At 47.9% G+C, this 18,760-nt stretch overlaps 1 protein-coding gene across 5 annotated transcripts in view; it reads left to right on the top strand.

Annotated features, from left to right (window-relative positions):
* Positions 1-18,760, top strand: part of SUGP2 (SURP and G-patch domain containing 2) — a 35,467-nt gene that overhangs the window by 475 nt on the left and 16,232 nt on the right. For 4 of the 5 annotated variants that reach the window (XM_029916088.1, XM_029916087.1, XM_029916085.1 and 1 more), the window contains exons 2-5: positions 1,286-1,417; positions 5,031-6,635; positions 10,099-10,219; positions 17,920-18,407. In XM_029916088.1, coding sequence (XP_029771948.1) covers positions 1,297-1,417; positions 5,031-6,635; positions 10,099-10,219; positions 17,920-18,407 — 2,335 coding nt within the window. In that variant the 5' untranslated portion in view covers positions 1,286-1,296. The remainder of the gene's footprint in view (positions 1-1,285; positions 1,418-5,030; positions 6,636-10,098; positions 10,220-17,919; positions 18,408-18,760) is intronic. The other variant, XM_029916089.1, reaches the window with a different exon arrangement.

The following is an 18,760-nucleotide window of genomic DNA, read 5'->3' as shown; positions in this document are numbered from 1 at the left end:
TGGGCCCGGGCGTCGTCGGTGGGCGGGCCCCGCGGTGGGAGGCTCGGGCTCGGCCCCCGGGGGCCGCGGTGCTTGATGCCCGGAGCACGGCCCTCGGGCTGCGCATCGGACGCGTCCCGGCCGGGTCGGCCTGGGGGGCGGTCTTCGGCCTCTCAGGCCCGACGCCCCCTTTTCTTCGTCCTCGGAGGCCAGGCCGGTACGAGGCGGGCCACGCCCAAAGGGTTCTTTCGTCCATTCATTCCACCCTACCCGTACGGGCATTACAGCGGCCGACGCTGGGTCGAGCTCTTTACCATTTTTTTAACCTGGTTCAGCCCCCACAGCAAGCCCCCACCTCTAGCTGCCCATTCTCTGGATGGGGAAATGGAGGCGCAGAAAGGTTAGGTTACTCGATTTGATCCGGAGCCCCCTGTCTGGGAGACCTTGCCCTTCGATGGCAGAGAACAAGGGGCGCCCCAGGAGAAGGGCTTAACGATGGGCAAAGGGGGTGATGGGAGTAAGAAATGACTATGAGGTAGAGCAGGTTTGAGTCTTGAGGTTGGATGTTTCAAGATGGAAGGATATTTTGGTTTAAGGAGGTAGTCACTGAATTCTGCGATGTTGCTTCTCCGTCTTTTTCCGGTCAGCGTTCAGGGCTTTGTCCCCGCTACCAGTGCCCTGTTTGCCAGGTTCCAGTCTGGGCTGTCTGACCTTGGGTGGGTCACTTAGCCCGAGTCTGTCTTTTCTTCTGTATCGTGTCGTCCATAACAGGACCCGCTTTCCACGGGGTTGTTGGAAGCAGTAACCGAGCTTGTGGGAGTCTCTTTCCTACAAGAGGACCTGGTACAGAGCAGGCTCTGTCACTAGTCAGGGATCCCCCACTCACTTGTTGAGAGGCTCCTCTCTGAGGGCAGATCAGTCCTCAGATCCTCTTTGCGTGTCTGTGAACTAGGAAAATAGAAACAGGGAGGACAGCAGCTCTCCTAAACACACCGTGTGTGAGGGTTATGCTCCCCCGCCACTCTGACATCCGGTAACCCCACCAGGTGGGGATTCGGAGGAGATGGGCTCAGAGAAGCGCCACAGATTGTCTAAGGTCACAGTGCTTGGTTTGCTCCTTCTCAGCCAACACACCTGTGAACTCTGCGAGGTTAGAAGCCCCCTTAGAATAATCTGGCCTCCCTCTGAAGCACCACGTTGAATTGTGGATCACTGTCTTGTTACTTGGAGGATTAGGTGAAACAGAGCAGGCCGTGTGAGCATTAGTTGTCGTTCTTAGTGTCTTTTTTTCCCCCTCTCACTACAGGTCAGAGAAACATGGCAGCTAGGCGAATTGCGCAGGAGACTTTTGATGCTGTATTGCAAGAAAAAGCTAACCGATATCACATGGACCCCAGTGGTGAGGCCGTAGGTGAAGCTCTTCAGTTTAAAGCTCAAGGTGAATTAAAGTGCTTGGTGTCCTTGGTGGGAGGGTAGATCCGGGGTATGCGTTTAGGGCTAGGGCAGGAGGATATCCGTACCTTGGGCAAACTGTAATTCCTCTGATCCTACCTTCCTTATTTAAGGGGAGATATTTTCTCTTGGTCCACCTGTCAAACCATCGTGCACAAGTGGGTCTTGTCATTCTCTGCAGCTTCTCCGCCCCCAGGCATCCTCCCCCACCTAAAGAAGGATTCTTGAATCCATCTCCCGGCTCCATCCACACCATTGCTGCCCCGATCTGAGCTCTTACTAGTTCTTGCCTGGATTATTGCAGTAATCTGCTGAACAGTCTCTCAGCTTCTGGCTTCATTTGCCTCAAGTCTGCCCTCCCCACTGATCAGTTAATGCAAGTCTTGCTGGGCCAAGGCCCTCCTTGGACTCTTGGGGCTCCCTATGTTGAGGTTAGGTCCTCAGACAAGTGTAGGAGCAGCCAGGTAATAATGGTGTGTGCAAGACAAGGGCATGGGAGGCTGCCACATGCAGGCCCTGCCTGAAGGAAGACCTTCCCTTTGGAAAGTTGAAATGCCATGCCAGCAGAATCAGAGATGGTGTGTACGGAGTTTGTAGGATGACAGGGAGGTTCCTCACCATGGCACTCCAGGCTCGCACCCCTCATCTCCTGTCTTGAGGCCCATGTTTCACTGAAACTGTGCTGCCTGTCCTTGGCTTTGAGTCCCTCCCTAGCCCAGCCCAGCCCAGCCCAGCCTGGCTAATTCCCACAGGCACTAAGCCCCAGCTTGCCAGTGTATTCCCCCTGGAAGCTTCTGCAGGCCTTGAGGTTGATTTGGTGGTTCTCCCGAGCCCCAGGGCAGTGTGCTGAGCACTTACTTTTCCAAGGGGAGCCAGCGTCCCCCAGGCCTCCTTCAGGTCTGTGCCGCTCACTACACCAGCCCCTGAGCCAGTCTCCACTGAGGAAGTCTCTTCTCAGTGTTGGTTGAGTGAGTCTAAGTGGTTGGGGTAGGGATAACTTGTTGTGTACTTTGGATGTGGAGAAACTGCGACCTAGAAGCTGTCTTCAGCTTCTGAGTTTTTAAGAATTGCTTGAGTGGTACACAAAGGATTGGCAGAACTAAGAAGTAGTTAGGAATAAAAACGTAAAAGTCCTAAGCTGCTTCCTTACCCCTCTGAAGTAACCGTATCTGTGTCCCCAGGATTTGTCCGTCCTTCAGTGCTTCTGGTGAAATGTTCACATGATCCTAAACATTTACATATCGATGCGTGTACACACATGTTCATGCGTGTATACTTACACATATATGTACACGTGGAGATTTTATCTTCACCTAGAGACTTAAGCATCAATATATATCTTAGTTTTCTCAAGAAAGGTGGGGGGAAGGGGGGTGGCGTCTGTACTTGGAGACCGTCAGGATGTTAGATGGTTCTGGAACCAGCATTTGTCACAGAGCTAGTGGCGTGGCCCATTGGTCAGGCTTTCACCGCGTCTGCTCTAGTCTGCGTCGGTTTACAAGGCATTGGAAAATCCTCTTGTGCAGACTCCAGCCTCTACTCTTCCTTTGATGCTACTGCCCTAATCGTGCCGTCAATAGCTGTCAATACCTGGATTATCCCAATGGGTTTTTTTTTTTTTTTGCTGGAACATCCATTTCACTCTTGTCTCTTGCAGTCAGTTCGCTGAACAGCAGCCAGCAAGGTCATCCCTTTACTCCAGACCCCTTCATGGCTTTCCCTCTTGTTCAGAGTAAACTGCAGAATCCCATCGAGGGCCCAACTTGATCTGGTACTCCCGTTCTGTTCATATATTGTATCATAGTGGTTCTCTAACTTTGCTGCTTGTTGGAATCATCTGGGGGCCCTTTACAAACCTACCCCCATCCTAATCAATTAAATCAGGATGCCTGGGGGTCCCCAAGGGCTCCAGTGTACAACAGAGTCTAGGAGCCGCCTTCCTACCGCTTTGCCCCTCATTCCTCTGTTCCATTGTGCCTATGCTCGTTCCCTGCTAGTCCTACGCGGGGCTTTGTGCTCCTGCTCCCTCCGTGTGGAAGGCTTCCTCCGTAACTGCCCAGTCTGGCCTCTCACACAGGCCTCTGCTCAGATACATTGTTAGAGCCACCCACCTTGATCAGCCTGTCTGAAAATGGCCTTCCCTCTTCGTGTTCCTTCCTACTTGGTATTTCCTTTCCTGTTGGCACTTTGTTACATGTGATGGATTTTTATTCATTGTTTGGCTCCCTCAACTGACAAATTCAGGAGGGTAGGGACTTGACTGTCCTTTTTCCTTGCTATAATTTCATTGCCTAGAGCAATTGTTGAACACGGAAACTTGAGTTTATACAAAGCTCTACCTTCCTGTGGCCTCTTGGCCCATTACTACTTTCTGGCATCCTTCTCTTTTATTTGACTTCTTGACTAGCTAATGGGTTCTGATGCATAAGCTAGAATGTTAAAAAGCTACTCCACAGAGCCTTCCTCAGGTCTGCTGTTCCCATATGGCCATAGTTCACTTCTTTTAATTATTTGTAAAAAAATTTTTATTTTAGAGAAAACAAGTGGGGGAGAGGAGCAGAGGGGAGAGAGAGAGAGAATCTTCAACAGCCTCTGCACCCAGTGTGGAGCCCACCCTGGGATCATGACCTGCACTGAAATCAAGAGTTGTTACTCAACTGACTAAGCTACCCAGGCATCCCCATAGTTCACTTCTATTCCTGGCTTCTTACAGAGTTTGTTTATAGTGAATAAGCAAATGCAAATCTAGGTTCCTGTTTTTCTCATTTTTACACTCAGTTTTCACTGTGGCCTCTCTTGCTGTGGCTTGTTTAGCTTCTGTGCCCCCTCTTAGTTTCTTCGTTTTTTTTCAGAGGATTGGTTGGCCCAGTGGCCAGTTGGCTGTGGGGGGTGTAGTGTCAGACGTGGCTTCTGCCTCAGTGGCACTATGGTCCAACACTTAATCCTTAGATGCAGTTAGGGCAGGTAGCCTCCAGCAAACCTGCCTTCTATGTGGTAGAAGTAGAAATACACAAACATTTTAGGTTGTTTTTTTTTTTTTTTTTTTTTTTGAGAGACAGAGACAGCTCGAACAGGGGAGGGTCAGAGAGAGAGGGAGACACAGAATCCAAAGCAGGCTTCAGGCTCTGAGTTAGCTGTCAGCACGGAACCCGACACGGGCCTCGAACCCACGAATTGTGAGATCATGACCTGAGCCGAAGCCGGATGCTCAACCAACTGAGCCACCCAGGTGCCCCAAGCATTCCAGTTTTAGTAAAGAAGCCCGGGTTGTTTGGGGACCTGGCACCCTTGCCTTAGTTTAAAAGAGAGCTTAAGATCCCTGCAGAGCCCGGACAGGAAGGCCACATGAACGAGGGGCACTTTTACCCAGCCTCTATGGACTGTTGTCAGGGCATGTGTGGGCCCGGTGCTTGTAGGTCTTCTGTTTTTATAAGTAGTAAACCCAGATTTCTAAATAAAAGCCACACATACTTTAAATGTTGGAAATAAATACTGCACTCTGGCAGATAATGCCCCCCTGCTGGCTGGTGGTGTGTGGACTGTCCTTTTGCAGCCTCTGGTCTAAATTACCTTTGTGTTTTTTGGATTGTTTATTGCAGATCTTCTAAGGACAGTCCCACGAGCCAGAGCAGATATGTATGATGACATTCCTAGTGACAGCAGATATACCCTGGCTGGATCTGTAGCCCACCCTCGAGACACTGGGAGAGAAAGCCTGAGAGGTGATGTGTTTCCAGGACCTTCTTTCAGATCAAGCAACCCTTCTGTAAGTGAAGACAGCTTCTTTCGCAAAGAATGTGGCCGGGATCTTGAATTTTCCCACTCTGATTCCCGAGACCAAGTTTTTGGCCACCGGAAATTGGGACATTTCCGTTCTCAGGATTGGAAATTTGCACTCCGTGGTTCTTGGGAACAAGACTTTGGCCACCCTGTTTCTCAAGAATCTCCCTGGTCACAGGAGTATAGTTTTGCTCCTTCTGCACTACTGGGGGAATTTGGTTCCTCCAGGCTGATTGAGAAAGAGTGTTTGGAGAAAGAGAGTCGGGATTACGACGTGGACCGTCCAGGGGAGGCAGACTCTGTGCTTAGGGGCAGTAGCCAAGTCCAGGGCAGAGGCCGGGGTCTAAACATTGTTGACCAGGAGGGGGCCCTTTTAGGAAAGGGGGAGACTCAGGGCCTCCTCCCATCTAAAGGGGGAGTTGGGAAGCTTGTCGCACTAAGAAGTGTGAGCACGAAGAAAGTACCCACTGTAAATCGTATTACTCCCAAAACTCAGGGCACCAACCAAATCCAGAAAACCACCTCAAGTCCTGATGTGACCCTGGGGACAAACCCAGGGACAGAAGATATCCAGTTTCCTACTCAGATCCCTTTGGGGCTCAGTCTGAAGGATATTCGGCTCCCCAGAAGAAAGATGAGCTTCGACCTCATAGATAAGTCTGATGTTTTTTCGAGATTTGGGATAGAAATAATTAAATGGGCAGGATTCCACACCATAAAAGATGATGTTAAATTTTCCCAACTCTTCCAGACTCTCTTTGAACTCGAAACCGAAACCTGTGCTAAAATGCTCGCTTCATTCAAATGCTCCTTAAAACCAGAGCACAGAGATTTTTGCTTTTTTACTATCAAATTTTTAAAGCACTCTGCTTTGAAAACACCCAGAGTTGATAACGAGTTTTTAAATATGCTTTTAGACAAAGGTGCTGTGAAGACCAAAAATTGCTTTTTTGAAATCATAAAGCCCTTTGACAAGTATATAATGAGGCTTCAAGACCGGCTTCTGAAGAGTGTCACACCCCTCCTCATGGCCTGCAATGCCTATGAGCTGAGTGTCAAGATGAAGACCCTCAGCAACCCCCTGGACTTGGCTGTTGCCCTGGAGACCACCAATTCTCTCTGCCGGAAGTCTTTAGCCCTTTTGGGACAGACTTTCTCCTTGGCCTCTTCTTTCCGGCAAGAGAAAATCTTAGAAGCTGTCGGCCTCCAAGATCTAGCTCCCTCTCCTGCCGCATTTCCAAATTTTGAGGACTCTACTCTGTTTGGGAGAGAGTACATCGATCACCTGAAGGCCTGGCTGGTCAGCAGTGGGTGTCCCCTCCAGGTCAAGAAAGCCGAACCCGAGCCAACCCAAGATGAGGAGAAAACGGTTCCTCCAACCAAACCCGCAGTTCAGGCCAAGTCTCCGAGTGGACTGACTGATGGTAAGGAAAGCAGTGAAAGTTGCTATTTCTTGTGATTAGTTTGTCATGTTTCCTTGGACTGTCTCTTATTTTCTTTGAGAGTTTTACACAGAATTTTTTAGCCAACTAGAAACATCAGAATTTAAGTAGAAAACTCCTATTGTCCAGTGTACATGTCTGCCATACATTCTATAAGCATCTTTCAGGAAGCTTCTGTCTACCACAAGTCCTTAGATGTTTCTGAGTCCCAGACTCCTTTGAGAATCTGACCAGAAGCTGTGGCCCTGGTCAGGAGAAATGCACATGTGTTTGTACACAGTTTTGCCTGTGCCTTCTGGGGGTCTGTACCATCCTGCAGCCAAGGTTAAGAAGCCTTTGTTACAACATCTCCCTCCTCCCCATCCTAAGGTATTAGAGGGAAAACTAAACTCTGGGCCCTGCGTCTGGGGAGTCCACAGGCTCTAAGGGACAGAAATCACAAAACCTAGCTCTTCCTATGCCAGGATTAACAGGGATGGAAGAGACCCCAGCCCAGGAGAGTTGGGGAGGCCACATTTGAGTTGTGCTGAGGGACTGGCAGAGATTAGCCAGGTCTGCCCAGGTAGTAGAAACATCTTTCTACCCTGAGTCACTCACTTTCCTAGAATGGTTAAATATCAATAGATCACTTAGGTGCATTTTATAACCTGCAGTTAATGAATCAGCTTTGGGGAGGTTCCAGAAAGGCCAACAAAGAAATAACATAAATACTGGCTGTTTGGTATCCCTTCTCTCTCATGCTTAGCACCCAGGATGAATGGTGTCATAGCCCAGACATGACCCAGAAATCATGAGCATTATGTGTGGTCTTCTGACCGGTGAGGAAGCACTTCCCCCCCTTACCTCAGGAGGAAGTCCTTTTCCCCCCAAGGCAGTTTTCACCTTCCATTGCCCCAGCCACGTGGGAAAGCCTTCTTTGTCCCTGAATCTCTCTACTCTCCTATACCCTTATGGAACCCTAACTACATCAGGCACGGAGTAGGTCCTGCTATGGATGGGCAGCCACACCTGCATCTTGGAGAGCCTTCCAGAAGTGGGCTCAGGACTGAAGCAGGACCCCTTCTCCCCCCTCCCCCACTTTAGGGTCAGGGTAATGTCAGTACTGAAGAACTTTGTGAGAAGGAGGAAAAAGTTTCCCATGACTTACAGTTGCCCACCACCCTTCCCTGATTTTGCTGCTTCACAGGTTTGCCTGCAGCTTCAGGCTTGCTGTACTGAAAACATGACAGTCTGTTCCTTTACAGGACTAGCAAAGGCCTTTTTCTGTGTTTCTACTACATTTGCTGCATCATGATACTGACCTAACGTAAGTTACCTCACCCTTCCCTTGATGTGGGACTCATGCTGTCTTTTACTAATGGCCTCTGAGGCTGAGCAGAGCCGGGTTCCCTTGTAATTGACGTCTGCAAGCCTGGGCTGTTAGACAGCAGGTACATGGCACCAGCTCCCATGTCTCATGGGGCCTGGCTCCACCGCTGCCTCCATTACTGTTAGAAATGCGGAGATGGGGGGCACCTGGGTGGCTCAGTCAGTTGCGTGTCTGACTTCGGCTCAGGTCATGATCTCACGGTTCATGGTTTCGTGCCCCGTGTCAGGCTCTGTGCTGACGGCTCAGAGCCTGGAGCCTGCTTCTGATTGTGTGTCCCTCTCTCTCTGTCCCTCCCCTGATCACACTGTCTCTCTCTGTCTCTCAAATATAAATAAATGTTTAAAAAAATTTAAAAACACAAAGAAATGCTGAGATGATGTCTTTGGTTCAAAGCTTTGATGACTATTATTATTTTTTAGGTTCTCCTTTGTAGAATTTGGTCTCAGGAGGAGGATTGTGGGGCCGAAGCTGGGGCCCTTGCTGATGGTTACCTTCTCAAGAGATGGTTGTAGTGATCCAAAAGTTGCACTGTTTTTGAAAACTTCTGACTTTGAACCTCTTATTCCTCCGTAAAGTCATGTAAAACTAGAAGTTATATAAAATGGGAGCCAATAACCAAAAAAAAAAAAAAAAGGAAAAGGAAACAGAAGCAATTTCAAAGGGGAAATACTTGCAATAGCACAACAATTGAAGAATCAATTTATCCGGTGTAAAGAGCTTCCATTGATATTTAAAATCAGTTCAAAGCTCTATCTTGGATATAGGCAAGGACAGGACAGTGCAGGTACTCTACACAACAAACCGGAAAACCTCTCCAGTTCAGGAGTGGTTTTTGCAGATTTTTTTTTATATTAGAGAGTGTGCAAGCAGGGGAAGGGGCAGAGAAAGGGGTGACAGAGGATGGAAGTAGGTTCTGTGCTGACAGCAGAGTGCCCAATATGGGGCTCGAACTCTCAAACCATGAGATCATGACCTGAGCTGAAGTTGGATGCTTAACCCAATGAGCCACCCAGGTACCTCCTGGAGTGGTTTTTATTAAATGACCAAACAGACCATTCTGTGATATTAAAATTAGCAAATATCAGAAAACCAAATAACCAATCTTATTAGTTGAGGGCACAGATGCTCTTCTGTGTTGCTGGTGGCATTGTAAATTAAGTTAAAATTTATATTGAAGGAAATATATATTTAGGAAATGCTTTTTTTTCATATATTCAAATTTTTTTGTGAATACCTATCTTAGGGCCACCAATTTTTTTGATTAGGGAATTTTGTTTTGCAAATTTATATATATGTTTTCTGGTTATAAAACATTTTTTTTAAAACTTTTTAACATTTATTAATTTTTGAGACAGAGACAACGTGAGCAGGGGCGGGGCAGAGAGAGAGGGAGACACAGAATCTGAAGCAGGCTCCAGGCTCTGAGCTGTCAGCACAGAGCCCCATGCGAGGCTTGAACTCCCAGGCTAGGAGATCATGACCTGAGCTGAAGGTGGGTGCTTAACTGACTGAGTCACTGGGGAGTCCCTACATATTTGTATTTTATAGCTAAATCACAAAGAAAATGAAGTCCCTGGTAAATCTCTTGTTCATAGATAACATCTGTTGATATTCTGGCATATTTCCTTCTAATCTTTTTCCTACGTGCCTGTGTTTTATAGATCTTTTCGTACTCCTTTCATATTGGGAATCATAACCTAAATATGTTTATATGTGTTTTTTATCTAAACATGTTTTATATCCTTTATATTTTTTCCTGAATGTGAACGTTTTAGTTAAGTGATATATGAAAAACAGACTAGACTTGCTACAGACCGTTTTCTTCTATAGAATATACGCCTAACTCTGTATAGTCACTATGAGCTTGTGACCTTCTCTCCTAGTGGTTATACTCTTCTATCATTTGGGAAGATATTTTGCATATTGATTTTTTAAATACTGTGCTACTTTCCTCTTTTCAATGCTGGTATCTCAGAATGAGGATTTCAGTCACCGGTGCCTCTGACTCTGTCCTGGTTGTCCCAGGCCCCACTCAGCCCAGTGCGTGTCTCAGAAAAGCCCTTTTGTGTGTTCCAGCCGTTCCTCAGCGAGCAGATCACAAGGCGGTGGACACTATCGACCAGCTGGTCACACGTATTGTCGGAGGCAGCCTGTCTCCCAAAGAGAGAGCTCTTCTCAAGGAGGACCCTGCTTACTGGTAGGTCTTTACATTTTGGCCCTCCGAACCCCTCCCGTAGAGCACACGGCACAGTTGGTGTCGTGATGTTGTCCAGTGCAGAGGGTGAGGTGTCTGTTTTGATCAATGGTATTAGCCAGTGGGAAGAGCCTGAGGGACGGTCAGGTTCACCTGCGTTCAAGCCCTGGCCCTCCTGCAGCCCTTCGGTGTGGCCCTCTCATCTGGGCACGGAACCTCTCGACCGCCTGCGCTGACTTAAGGATCAGGTGAGAGGGGCATGCACAGAGCACGTGAGGGAGGAATGTGTCACAGCAGTCGTTTGTGACTTCTTGCTGCTAGTCGTTAACCTCTTTTCCTTTTGCCTTACTCACTCTTCACATGAATGGAACAACTTTTTAAAATTAAAGTTGTTACCATAAATACAATACTTGCTTTTTAAAGGAAGTCAGGAACAATGGAAAATAAGGGGAAGCCCCCTGTGTGCCCACCAACGTCTCCTGACACTTTTGCGTGTTTGCGGCCAGTCTGTCTGCTCACTATGGACTATTTGGGTTTTTAACGTAGCTGTTGTTTTACTATGATCTGTCCTGTTCTTATTTTTATTTGTAAGTATATGTTGATGTATTTATTTTTCCTGCTCATTTTAGAGGACACAGGAACATGCTCATATTCTTTATTCTTCAGAAGCATTTTCAGAGAGCTGCATTTGCACTTCATAGAGAAGGTGGCCATATTTAGCCATTCCTCTCTTATTGGATTTTCAGAATGATTTTGATCATATACTGTTTGAAACTGCTTCAGTGAGTTGCTTAATGTCTTATATTTTCTTATGTGTTTAGGATTATCTCTAGATTAGATTGCTGCAATTAGAAAACATCCCCAAAAAAGTGGCATATGCCCTTTGTGAAAGTAGAGAGAAGTAAGAAGGTAAAGATACCGTCACTCAGCTCCACCGCTTCTCCCTCTCAGCGTGTCCCGAGTTTCAAACATAGCATCACGGTCCCGGTTCACCAGGGGTCGCACGCCCTCCCGTCGTATGCAGGTGCCATAGCGTACTCCACCAGTGCCCCTTGGTGCGTTCTTAGACACTTTCCAGTTTTTCCTCATTGTGAAAACCATTATAATGAACAACGTTTTGCTTGTATTTCTGTCTACATTACTGGCACTTTATTAGGGGAATATCTGGGAGTGAAATTGCTGGGCGAAAGAGAAAGTTAACTTTCGCGGCCTTTGATCTCTGTCTCAGCTGCAGCGTGATTAACTTCTGAGACTGGATAAGCCTCTGGTGGGGACTGTCCTGTGCTTTGCAGATTATTCAGTGCCATCCTTGGCCTCCTCCCCCAGACACTGGATGCCAGTAGAATCTTCCATCCTCAGTGCTACCCACTGGGGGCAGGAGTTGTCCCTGGTGGAGACCATCAGTCTTCATCATCAGGTTACTTTTTGTGGGTTGTCTGTCCCAGCTGGCTCCCGCTGTCCACTGGAAGCGTATTGCACCCTCACCTGTGTTTTGACTTTGAGATAATTTCATAGTGTGATGTTTTACCTCATATTCCTTTGTTATTTAACAAAGATTACGCATTTCCTCATAGGATATGTAGTTGTAGTTCTTCTTTTTCAGGTCTTGTGTGATCAACATTGTGCCTATACTGGACTTAGTATTCTTTTTTTTTTTTTTTTAAGTATTTATTTTGAGAGAGAAAGAGAGAGACCGACTGTTGGGGAGGGGCAGAGAGAGAAGGGGGCAGAGGATCTGAAGTGGGCTCTGTGCAGACGGCAGAGAGCCTGATGCAGGGCTCGAACTCATGAACCATGAGATCATGACCTGAGCTGAAGTCAGATGCCCAACCTAGCCCCTCTTTTTTTTTTTAATTAATTTATATTGGGAGAGACAGAGTGCAAACTGGGGAGGAGCAGAGAAACAGAGAGAGAAAGAGAGAAGGAGAATCCCAAGCAGCCTCTGCACTGTCAGTACCGAGCCTGACGCAGGGGCTCAAATTCATGAAACTGTGAGATCGTGACCTGAGCCAAAACCAAGAGTCAGAGACACGTAACTGACTGAGCCACCCAGGCACCCAAGACTTAGTATTCTTATTGTTGTAATTACTAAAGATGCTTAAAGGGCTTACATATCCATGTAACAGTACCAGAGCTTTGATCTTAACCAGTATGATTTACCAGAGGAAGAGTTGGATCTTATTTGGTTTTATTTTTACAGAATTCTTGGGCTCATTGGGATTATTTTCATGTTTAGAATGAGGTAAGCGTATAATTTAAAAGTTGAAAAAAATAACCCAGCAACCTAATTGTTCTATCATTATTTATTAAAAACTTCAGTATCAAACCCTTTTGCTTTCTCTGTACATGGTACCCTTCTCAGTGCTTTACGGATTTAAGCACTAGCAGTTTGAATCCTCGTAAACCTTGTAAGATGGGTCTGTTGCCATCCTCATTCTGCAGACCAGAAACTGGAGGCTCAAAGAGTCCTCTTCTCTTCTCTCAAGAGTGCAAAGCTAGTAAGACAGAGTTGAGATTCTCATCCAGGCTCTTGCTCTCGGTGTGCATGCTGAAGGAAGGAAGCTAGAGCACCTCAGATTGGCAGGTGAACCCCGGAGGGTTAAGGTACATTCCAGACTTGGAAGTCCCAGGCACAATTTCCAGGTGATTGGGCTGGAGGAAGAGGGGACCCTGAGGAGCCTGGGGGCATATGCCTCTGCATCATGACCCCCCAGGCTTATGATCACTGGCGGCGAGGGGAAACAGACAGAACCATAGCCAGAGTTGTACGTATGGGAGGTGGGGCATAAAATCTGACATAAACATTGAATTAAAAGTCAAATATTTGAGGAAAATCAACATCATGAAAGAGAGTTCTCAGACTCAACAAAGGGAGCTGGCACCTGAGAAGACAGGTAATATTAGAAAAAAAAATAATTAGTTGGGGTGCCTGGGTGGCTCAGTCAGTTAAGCATCCGACTTCAGCTCAGGTCATGATCTCACAGTTCTTGGGTTCGAGCCCCGCGTCGGGCTCTGTGCTGACAGCTAGCTCAGAGCCTGGAGCCTGCTTCGGATTCTGTGTCTCCCTCTCTCTCTGCCCTTCCCCTGCTCCCACTCTGGCTCTCTGTCTCTTAAAAGTAAACAAACATTTAAAAAAAAAAAAAGGAAATAATTAGTCGAAAAATATATACGTACAATTAATCATCTTAGGTGGATAATAGTATATTATACCATGGAACAGGAACTTTAGTTTTTAAAAGAACCTGTTAAAGATCTCAGAAATGAAAAATCTGTTGAAATAAAAATCCCAGTGGTTGGCTGATAGAATTAGACCCAGATGAAGAACAGAGTAGGGAGCTGGCTCAGAGACTTACCTCTGTGAGAACTCTTGCGGAAGGAGTCACCAGACACTGTTGGAGGAGAGAATGTGGTGCCGAGGAAGAAGGTAAGAAACTAGTAAGGTTAGGACTTTGGTGTGTTTGTTTGAATTCTTAAGGGAGTACTGTATGTGGTTTTAAGAAAAGCAAAATGTTTCTTCTGCTTTGACAAGACCCATGCCAGTTCTACTCCTCGGAGGCATCACTTTTGGTTCTTAAGCCCCTTCTAACATCATCTCTTGATGCTAAGCCTGTATTGCCGTCCCTTGATCTGGCAGTCTTACGCATCTGTTAATACTCTGTGAAGATAAATGAAGGGTTAGCTCACTGTCCTCCCAGTGTTTGAGGAATTCCCAGTCGTCCGTCAGGAGACTGCCTTTTTGTTAGGCTCCAGTGCTATTAGGCTCTTTTTAGTAGTTAACAAGCAAAAAGCTCAGACCTCAGAAGACATGTGAGTAAGAAGGCTTTGTGTTATCTCCGCCCTTCAAGGTCTAGCAGAGATTTGAGATCTCCCCCCCTTCCCTACAAGGAGAAGTGAACAATGGTCTATTGATAGCCTGGCCTTGTGGACAGAACTGGCCGTTGCCTCTCACTGAGGTGGCCTGCCCCTTCAGGTGCACTGAAGTAACTGCAGACACCCCCCTGCGACTTTGCTCCCTTGTCTGGACCACCAATTGGCAAGGCTTTCTCCATTCTTTAAGAGAGAGATTGCAAAGCAGCAGGCCTATAGAATGGTCCCAGTGGTGCAAGGTGCAGAGCTGAAGGAATATGTCACTTTGTTTTTTCCCATCTTCTAAGTTGTCCCTTCAGAGTGGGATGACCCTGACCTTTGCTGAACCATGCTCCCCGGAGAAAGCCCATTGTGGCAGCATGTTTACTGACTCAGGAAAAAGAAGGTGGTCACGAATCCCCCTTGGCTAGCCTAAACAGGATTGTCCAGGGGCCTCGAAGCGAACACATGATCTGAATAATTGGTGCTTGGTGGGGGAAACACTAAAGCCCCGGATGACCTGGGTATGTGAGGTGGTGAGCAGCAGGAGGGGGGTGGAAGCTGAGGTTTTTGTCCTGTTCAGAGTGAGGATATAGCTAGTGAGTAGCTCTGGACATTGACTGGAAAGCGTTGAAGTGTTTATTGATTAGCAGAAAAGACATCCTACAAGTGGGATTTATAACTTCTGCGCTACTACAGAGGGGGAGGGAAGCCAAAAACAAAGTGCATGTGTCCCAATGAAAAGCAAGAAAGGAGGAAAAAAGGAAAAAGGGCAAACAGGAAATAAGAGTACAATGGCACGAATATATTCAACCTTATTAGTAACCCATGAGTTCCTATGGGTTGATGCCACCTTTACCAGGGACTCGGGTTTAAAAGTACCAGCTCTTGGGGCTCCCGGGTGGCTCAGTCTGTGAGGCATCTGACTTCAGCTCAGGTCACGATCTCACGGTTTGCTGTGAGTTTGAGCCCCATGTCGAGCCTGCTTTGGATTCTGTGTCTCCCTCTCATTCTCTGCCCCTCCCCAGCTTGTGTGCGCTCGCTCACTCTTACTCTCTCTGTCAGTAATAATAAATGAATAAAGTTAAAAAGTACAAGCCATTGCTTCCTCTCAGAGATAAAACACAAGGAGTGGGGAAAAATGGAAAATTACATACCAAGTAAATGCTATAAAAAAGAGAGGAGGTATGGAAATGTCATTTCCGACAAAATAGAGAAAAACATAAAAGAAGGAAAAGGAGGTTGCTAACCAGGGACAATTGTCAGGGACCTACAGCAGTTGGGAATCTCAATGCCCGAACTATGCAGCTTAGAGCCCTGTGAATAAATAAATTTGGAAATACAAGAGGAATTGATGGTTATCATGTCAGGAGACTGGAATATAATTCTCTGGAACGGGTAGATGTCATCCAAATAAGGGAATAGTTAGAACACAGTAAGTGGGTATAAGCAGGTACAGATAATGTGATGTTTGTTGAGCAGTAATGAATGCCAAGCAGTATTTAAAGGGTTTTCCTTACAAGGAAAAGTGTATAACTCAAACCTCACAACAACATGATGAAGTAGTTTATTATTACTACCTGTCCCATCTTACATGTAGAAGAACTGAGGCACAGAAAATTTCAGTAAATCTTGTGGCTAGTAAGTGGCTATGCTGGAATTTGAACCCAGCAGACTGGCTTGGGAATGTTCTATGCTTTTATTTATTTACTTATTCACTATTTGTTTATTTTTTGAGAGAAATGGAGACAGCGCGCAAGTGGGAGAGGGACAGAAAGAAAGGGAGACCCAGAATCCAAAGCAGGCTCCAGGCTCTGAGCTGTTAGCACAGAGCCCGATGCGGGGCTTGAACCCATGAACCGTGAGACCATGACCTGAGCTGAAGTCAGAGGCTCAACCGACTGAGCCACCCAGGCATCCCTGTTCTCAGCTTTTAATGTTATAGCCCACTAGAACTTGAGGAGATTAACTTGTGACTGACATCCTCAGACTACACTTGACATCAGAGCTGTCCAGGGGGAAGGGACTTGCGTCCTGGGGTTCCAGGTGACCTGGGTGCTGACTCTGCTTTTTGCCCTGGGTGAGGGGTACCCTTGCTGGGGCTGCGTTTGACAGGAGAACCAGACCATCTGTGTTGGTCAGTGTTCCTTTGTGTGGGGACCCTTGTGTGTGAGGGTGCCAGCTGGCAGGACACTGCTGTTGGCCCAGCAGAGTATCCGGGGCAGCAAGGGAGCCGGCCTGTAGCCCGTTTCCTCACCTCCAGCTGGGCCTTAACTGTGCAGAGAGCAGCAGCAGGAGTGTCCCATGGAGCCGCCCGCCAGGGACACACCACATCCTGCTGCGCTGCCGGCACCCTGCCTTGTGCAGGCAGCTGGCATCCAGTCAGCTTCTGTCATTGGTAATCAGGAGTCTCACCTCATAAGTGGCCTCCTAACATCTAGCAGTCTGAAGGCCACCTGAAATATTACCACACCCGCCAAACAATATTCCTTCTCCTTTAACACAAACTGAAATTGAATGTTCACGAAAACCTGATATGTATGAGGTCACAGAATCTCAGCACATCCCAAGAAAGGAAAAATCACATGGGCCACATTACACAATGCATAAAAGTCAAAACTAGCAACAACCAAAATAAACCATGCTCCTAAATAACTTTTGAGTGAAGGGGAGTCAGAACTAATGTTGGAAACTCTAGGGAGAAGCAGCGGGGGAGCTCTGCACACCGAATGCAGCTGCAACCGCATGTGAAGAAAAGTGCAAGCTGGGACACATCTGTCAGAAATAGAGTGAACGTAAGCTTTCACCACATGAGGCTAGAAGGAAGCGCCCATGAAAGTCCAGAGCCTAGAAGGGAAGGGTTAATAGAGATGAAACAAGAGGCCGGTGAAAGGGGAAACAAAGTGAAGAAGGTATAAGTTTCCCTCCATGCCCCTTTCTATCCATTCCCCAGAGCTATTTACTTTTTTCTTTTTAGTTTCTGTTTAATTTTTTAATGTTTTTTTTTTTTATTTTTTAAACGTTCTAATTAATTTTGAGAAAGAGAGACGATGTGAGCAGGGAAGGGTCAGAGAGAGAGGGAGACCCACAATCTGAAGACAGGCGACAGGCTCCGAGCTAGCTGTCAGCACAGAGCCTGACATGTGGCTCGAACCCACGAACTGTGAGATCATGACCTGAGCCAAAGTCGGACGCTTATCCGACTGAGCCACCCAGGCGCTCCTAATTTTGTTTTAAATTCCTTGAACCTGTGTGAGAAAAGTAAATACGTGTGGGTGTATGTACACAAAGCAAGTTCATGTCCTTATCGACGTCAGTGTTCCTCTCTAGCTTACTGTCTTCTTTGGCCCTACGGTGGATGTCTTTCTATGTCCATGTTCAGGACTCAGCCCCCTCCTCTTTCCTGTACTGCTCTTGTTACGGCTCTGGCCCGCGATTTCACAGCCATAGCACTCTGGCCTCGGTGGTGCTGTAGAAAGCTTACTGAGCACCCGGCCTTCCTAGGCCCTTTGAAGGGTGTCACCTCCCAAAAATGGCATCCACGAATGACAGAGTGACAGTGTCTCTGGGGCTCCAGAGTGACTGGTTTGTGCTGCAAGGCCGCCAGGAGTTGTGAGTTCCTTCGTGGCTGGTGATGGTGGGACCCAACGAGGAATCCGCGAGTGCTGGATCAGAGCCCCCCTTGCTCTGCAGTTACTCCGGCGAGGGCGGCAGACCTGGGCCGTAGAGGAGCCGAGCGTCTCCCACGGCAAGGAGGCTGCCACTTAGAAAGGCTGTGCAGAAATGCGGCTGTAGCAACGATTCGGTACAGGGTGGGGTTTTAACCGATACCCTTCTGTGCCCTTTTTGTTGTACAGGTTTTTGTCTGATGATAGTAGTCTGGAGTATAAATACTACAAACTGAAGCTGGCAGAGATGCAGCGGACGAGCCACACCTTACCAGGAGCGGATCAGAAGCCGACAGCAGCAGAGTGTGCGGTCCGGGCCATGCTGTATGCTCGGGCAATCCGGAGCCTCAAGAAGAGGCTCCTCCCTGGCCGGCGCCGGGGGCTACTCCGCGCTCAAGGGCTCCGGGGCTGGAAGGTGAGGAGAGCAACCACCGGGACCCAGACTCTCCTGTCCTCAGGCGCCAGACTGAAGCACCATGGCCGGCAGGCTCCAGGTCCATCGCAGGGAAAGCTGTCCCAGCCAGATGGAAGTGCTGCTGCCAAGGACTGCCCACCAGAGCCAGCTGGGCCCTCTCCTGGGGACCCCAGCCCGGAAGTCTCAGGCCCATCTCCCAAGCCAACAGGAGTGGAAGTCTCTGAAGCCCCTCAAACGTCCTCTCCCTGCCCATCTGCTGACAGTGAGTACTCATTCCTGTCCCCCTCCTGTGGGCCTCAGCCCTGACTCATCTTCGGGGTTGGGGGGCTGGTGTTGGTGTCTGACCTGGGTGGTCTGAGCAGCAGGCAGAAGGAGTAGGAACCTGGCCAGCACAGGTGCACGTGGAGGCACTTTGTTCCCTCTAGTTTCCTAGAGGGGCTGGCCCTCAAGTCCCATAGCAGTCTTCCTCCTGTCCTGAGGGTGGACCTGACTCAGCGAGCTTCCCGGTGACTGTGCCTCCCTGCAGGGTACGACTGCTGGCCACCAGGTTGTGCCGTGTGCCCGTGCTCAGGGCTTTGAGCTCCTTGATCCATTTCTGACTCTATTCTCACCCTT

Source organism: Suricata suricatta, chromosome 12 (genome assembly GCF_006229205.1).
Source record: "Suricata suricatta isolate VVHF042 chromosome 12, meerkat_22Aug2017_6uvM2_HiC, whole genome shotgun sequence".
Classification (NCBI taxonomy): domain Eukaryota; kingdom Metazoa; phylum Chordata; class Mammalia; order Carnivora; family Herpestidae; genus Suricata; species Suricata suricatta.
The sequence above is the reverse complement of the archived record's forward strand: the minus strand, read 5'-3'. Positions and strand labels throughout refer to the sequence as shown.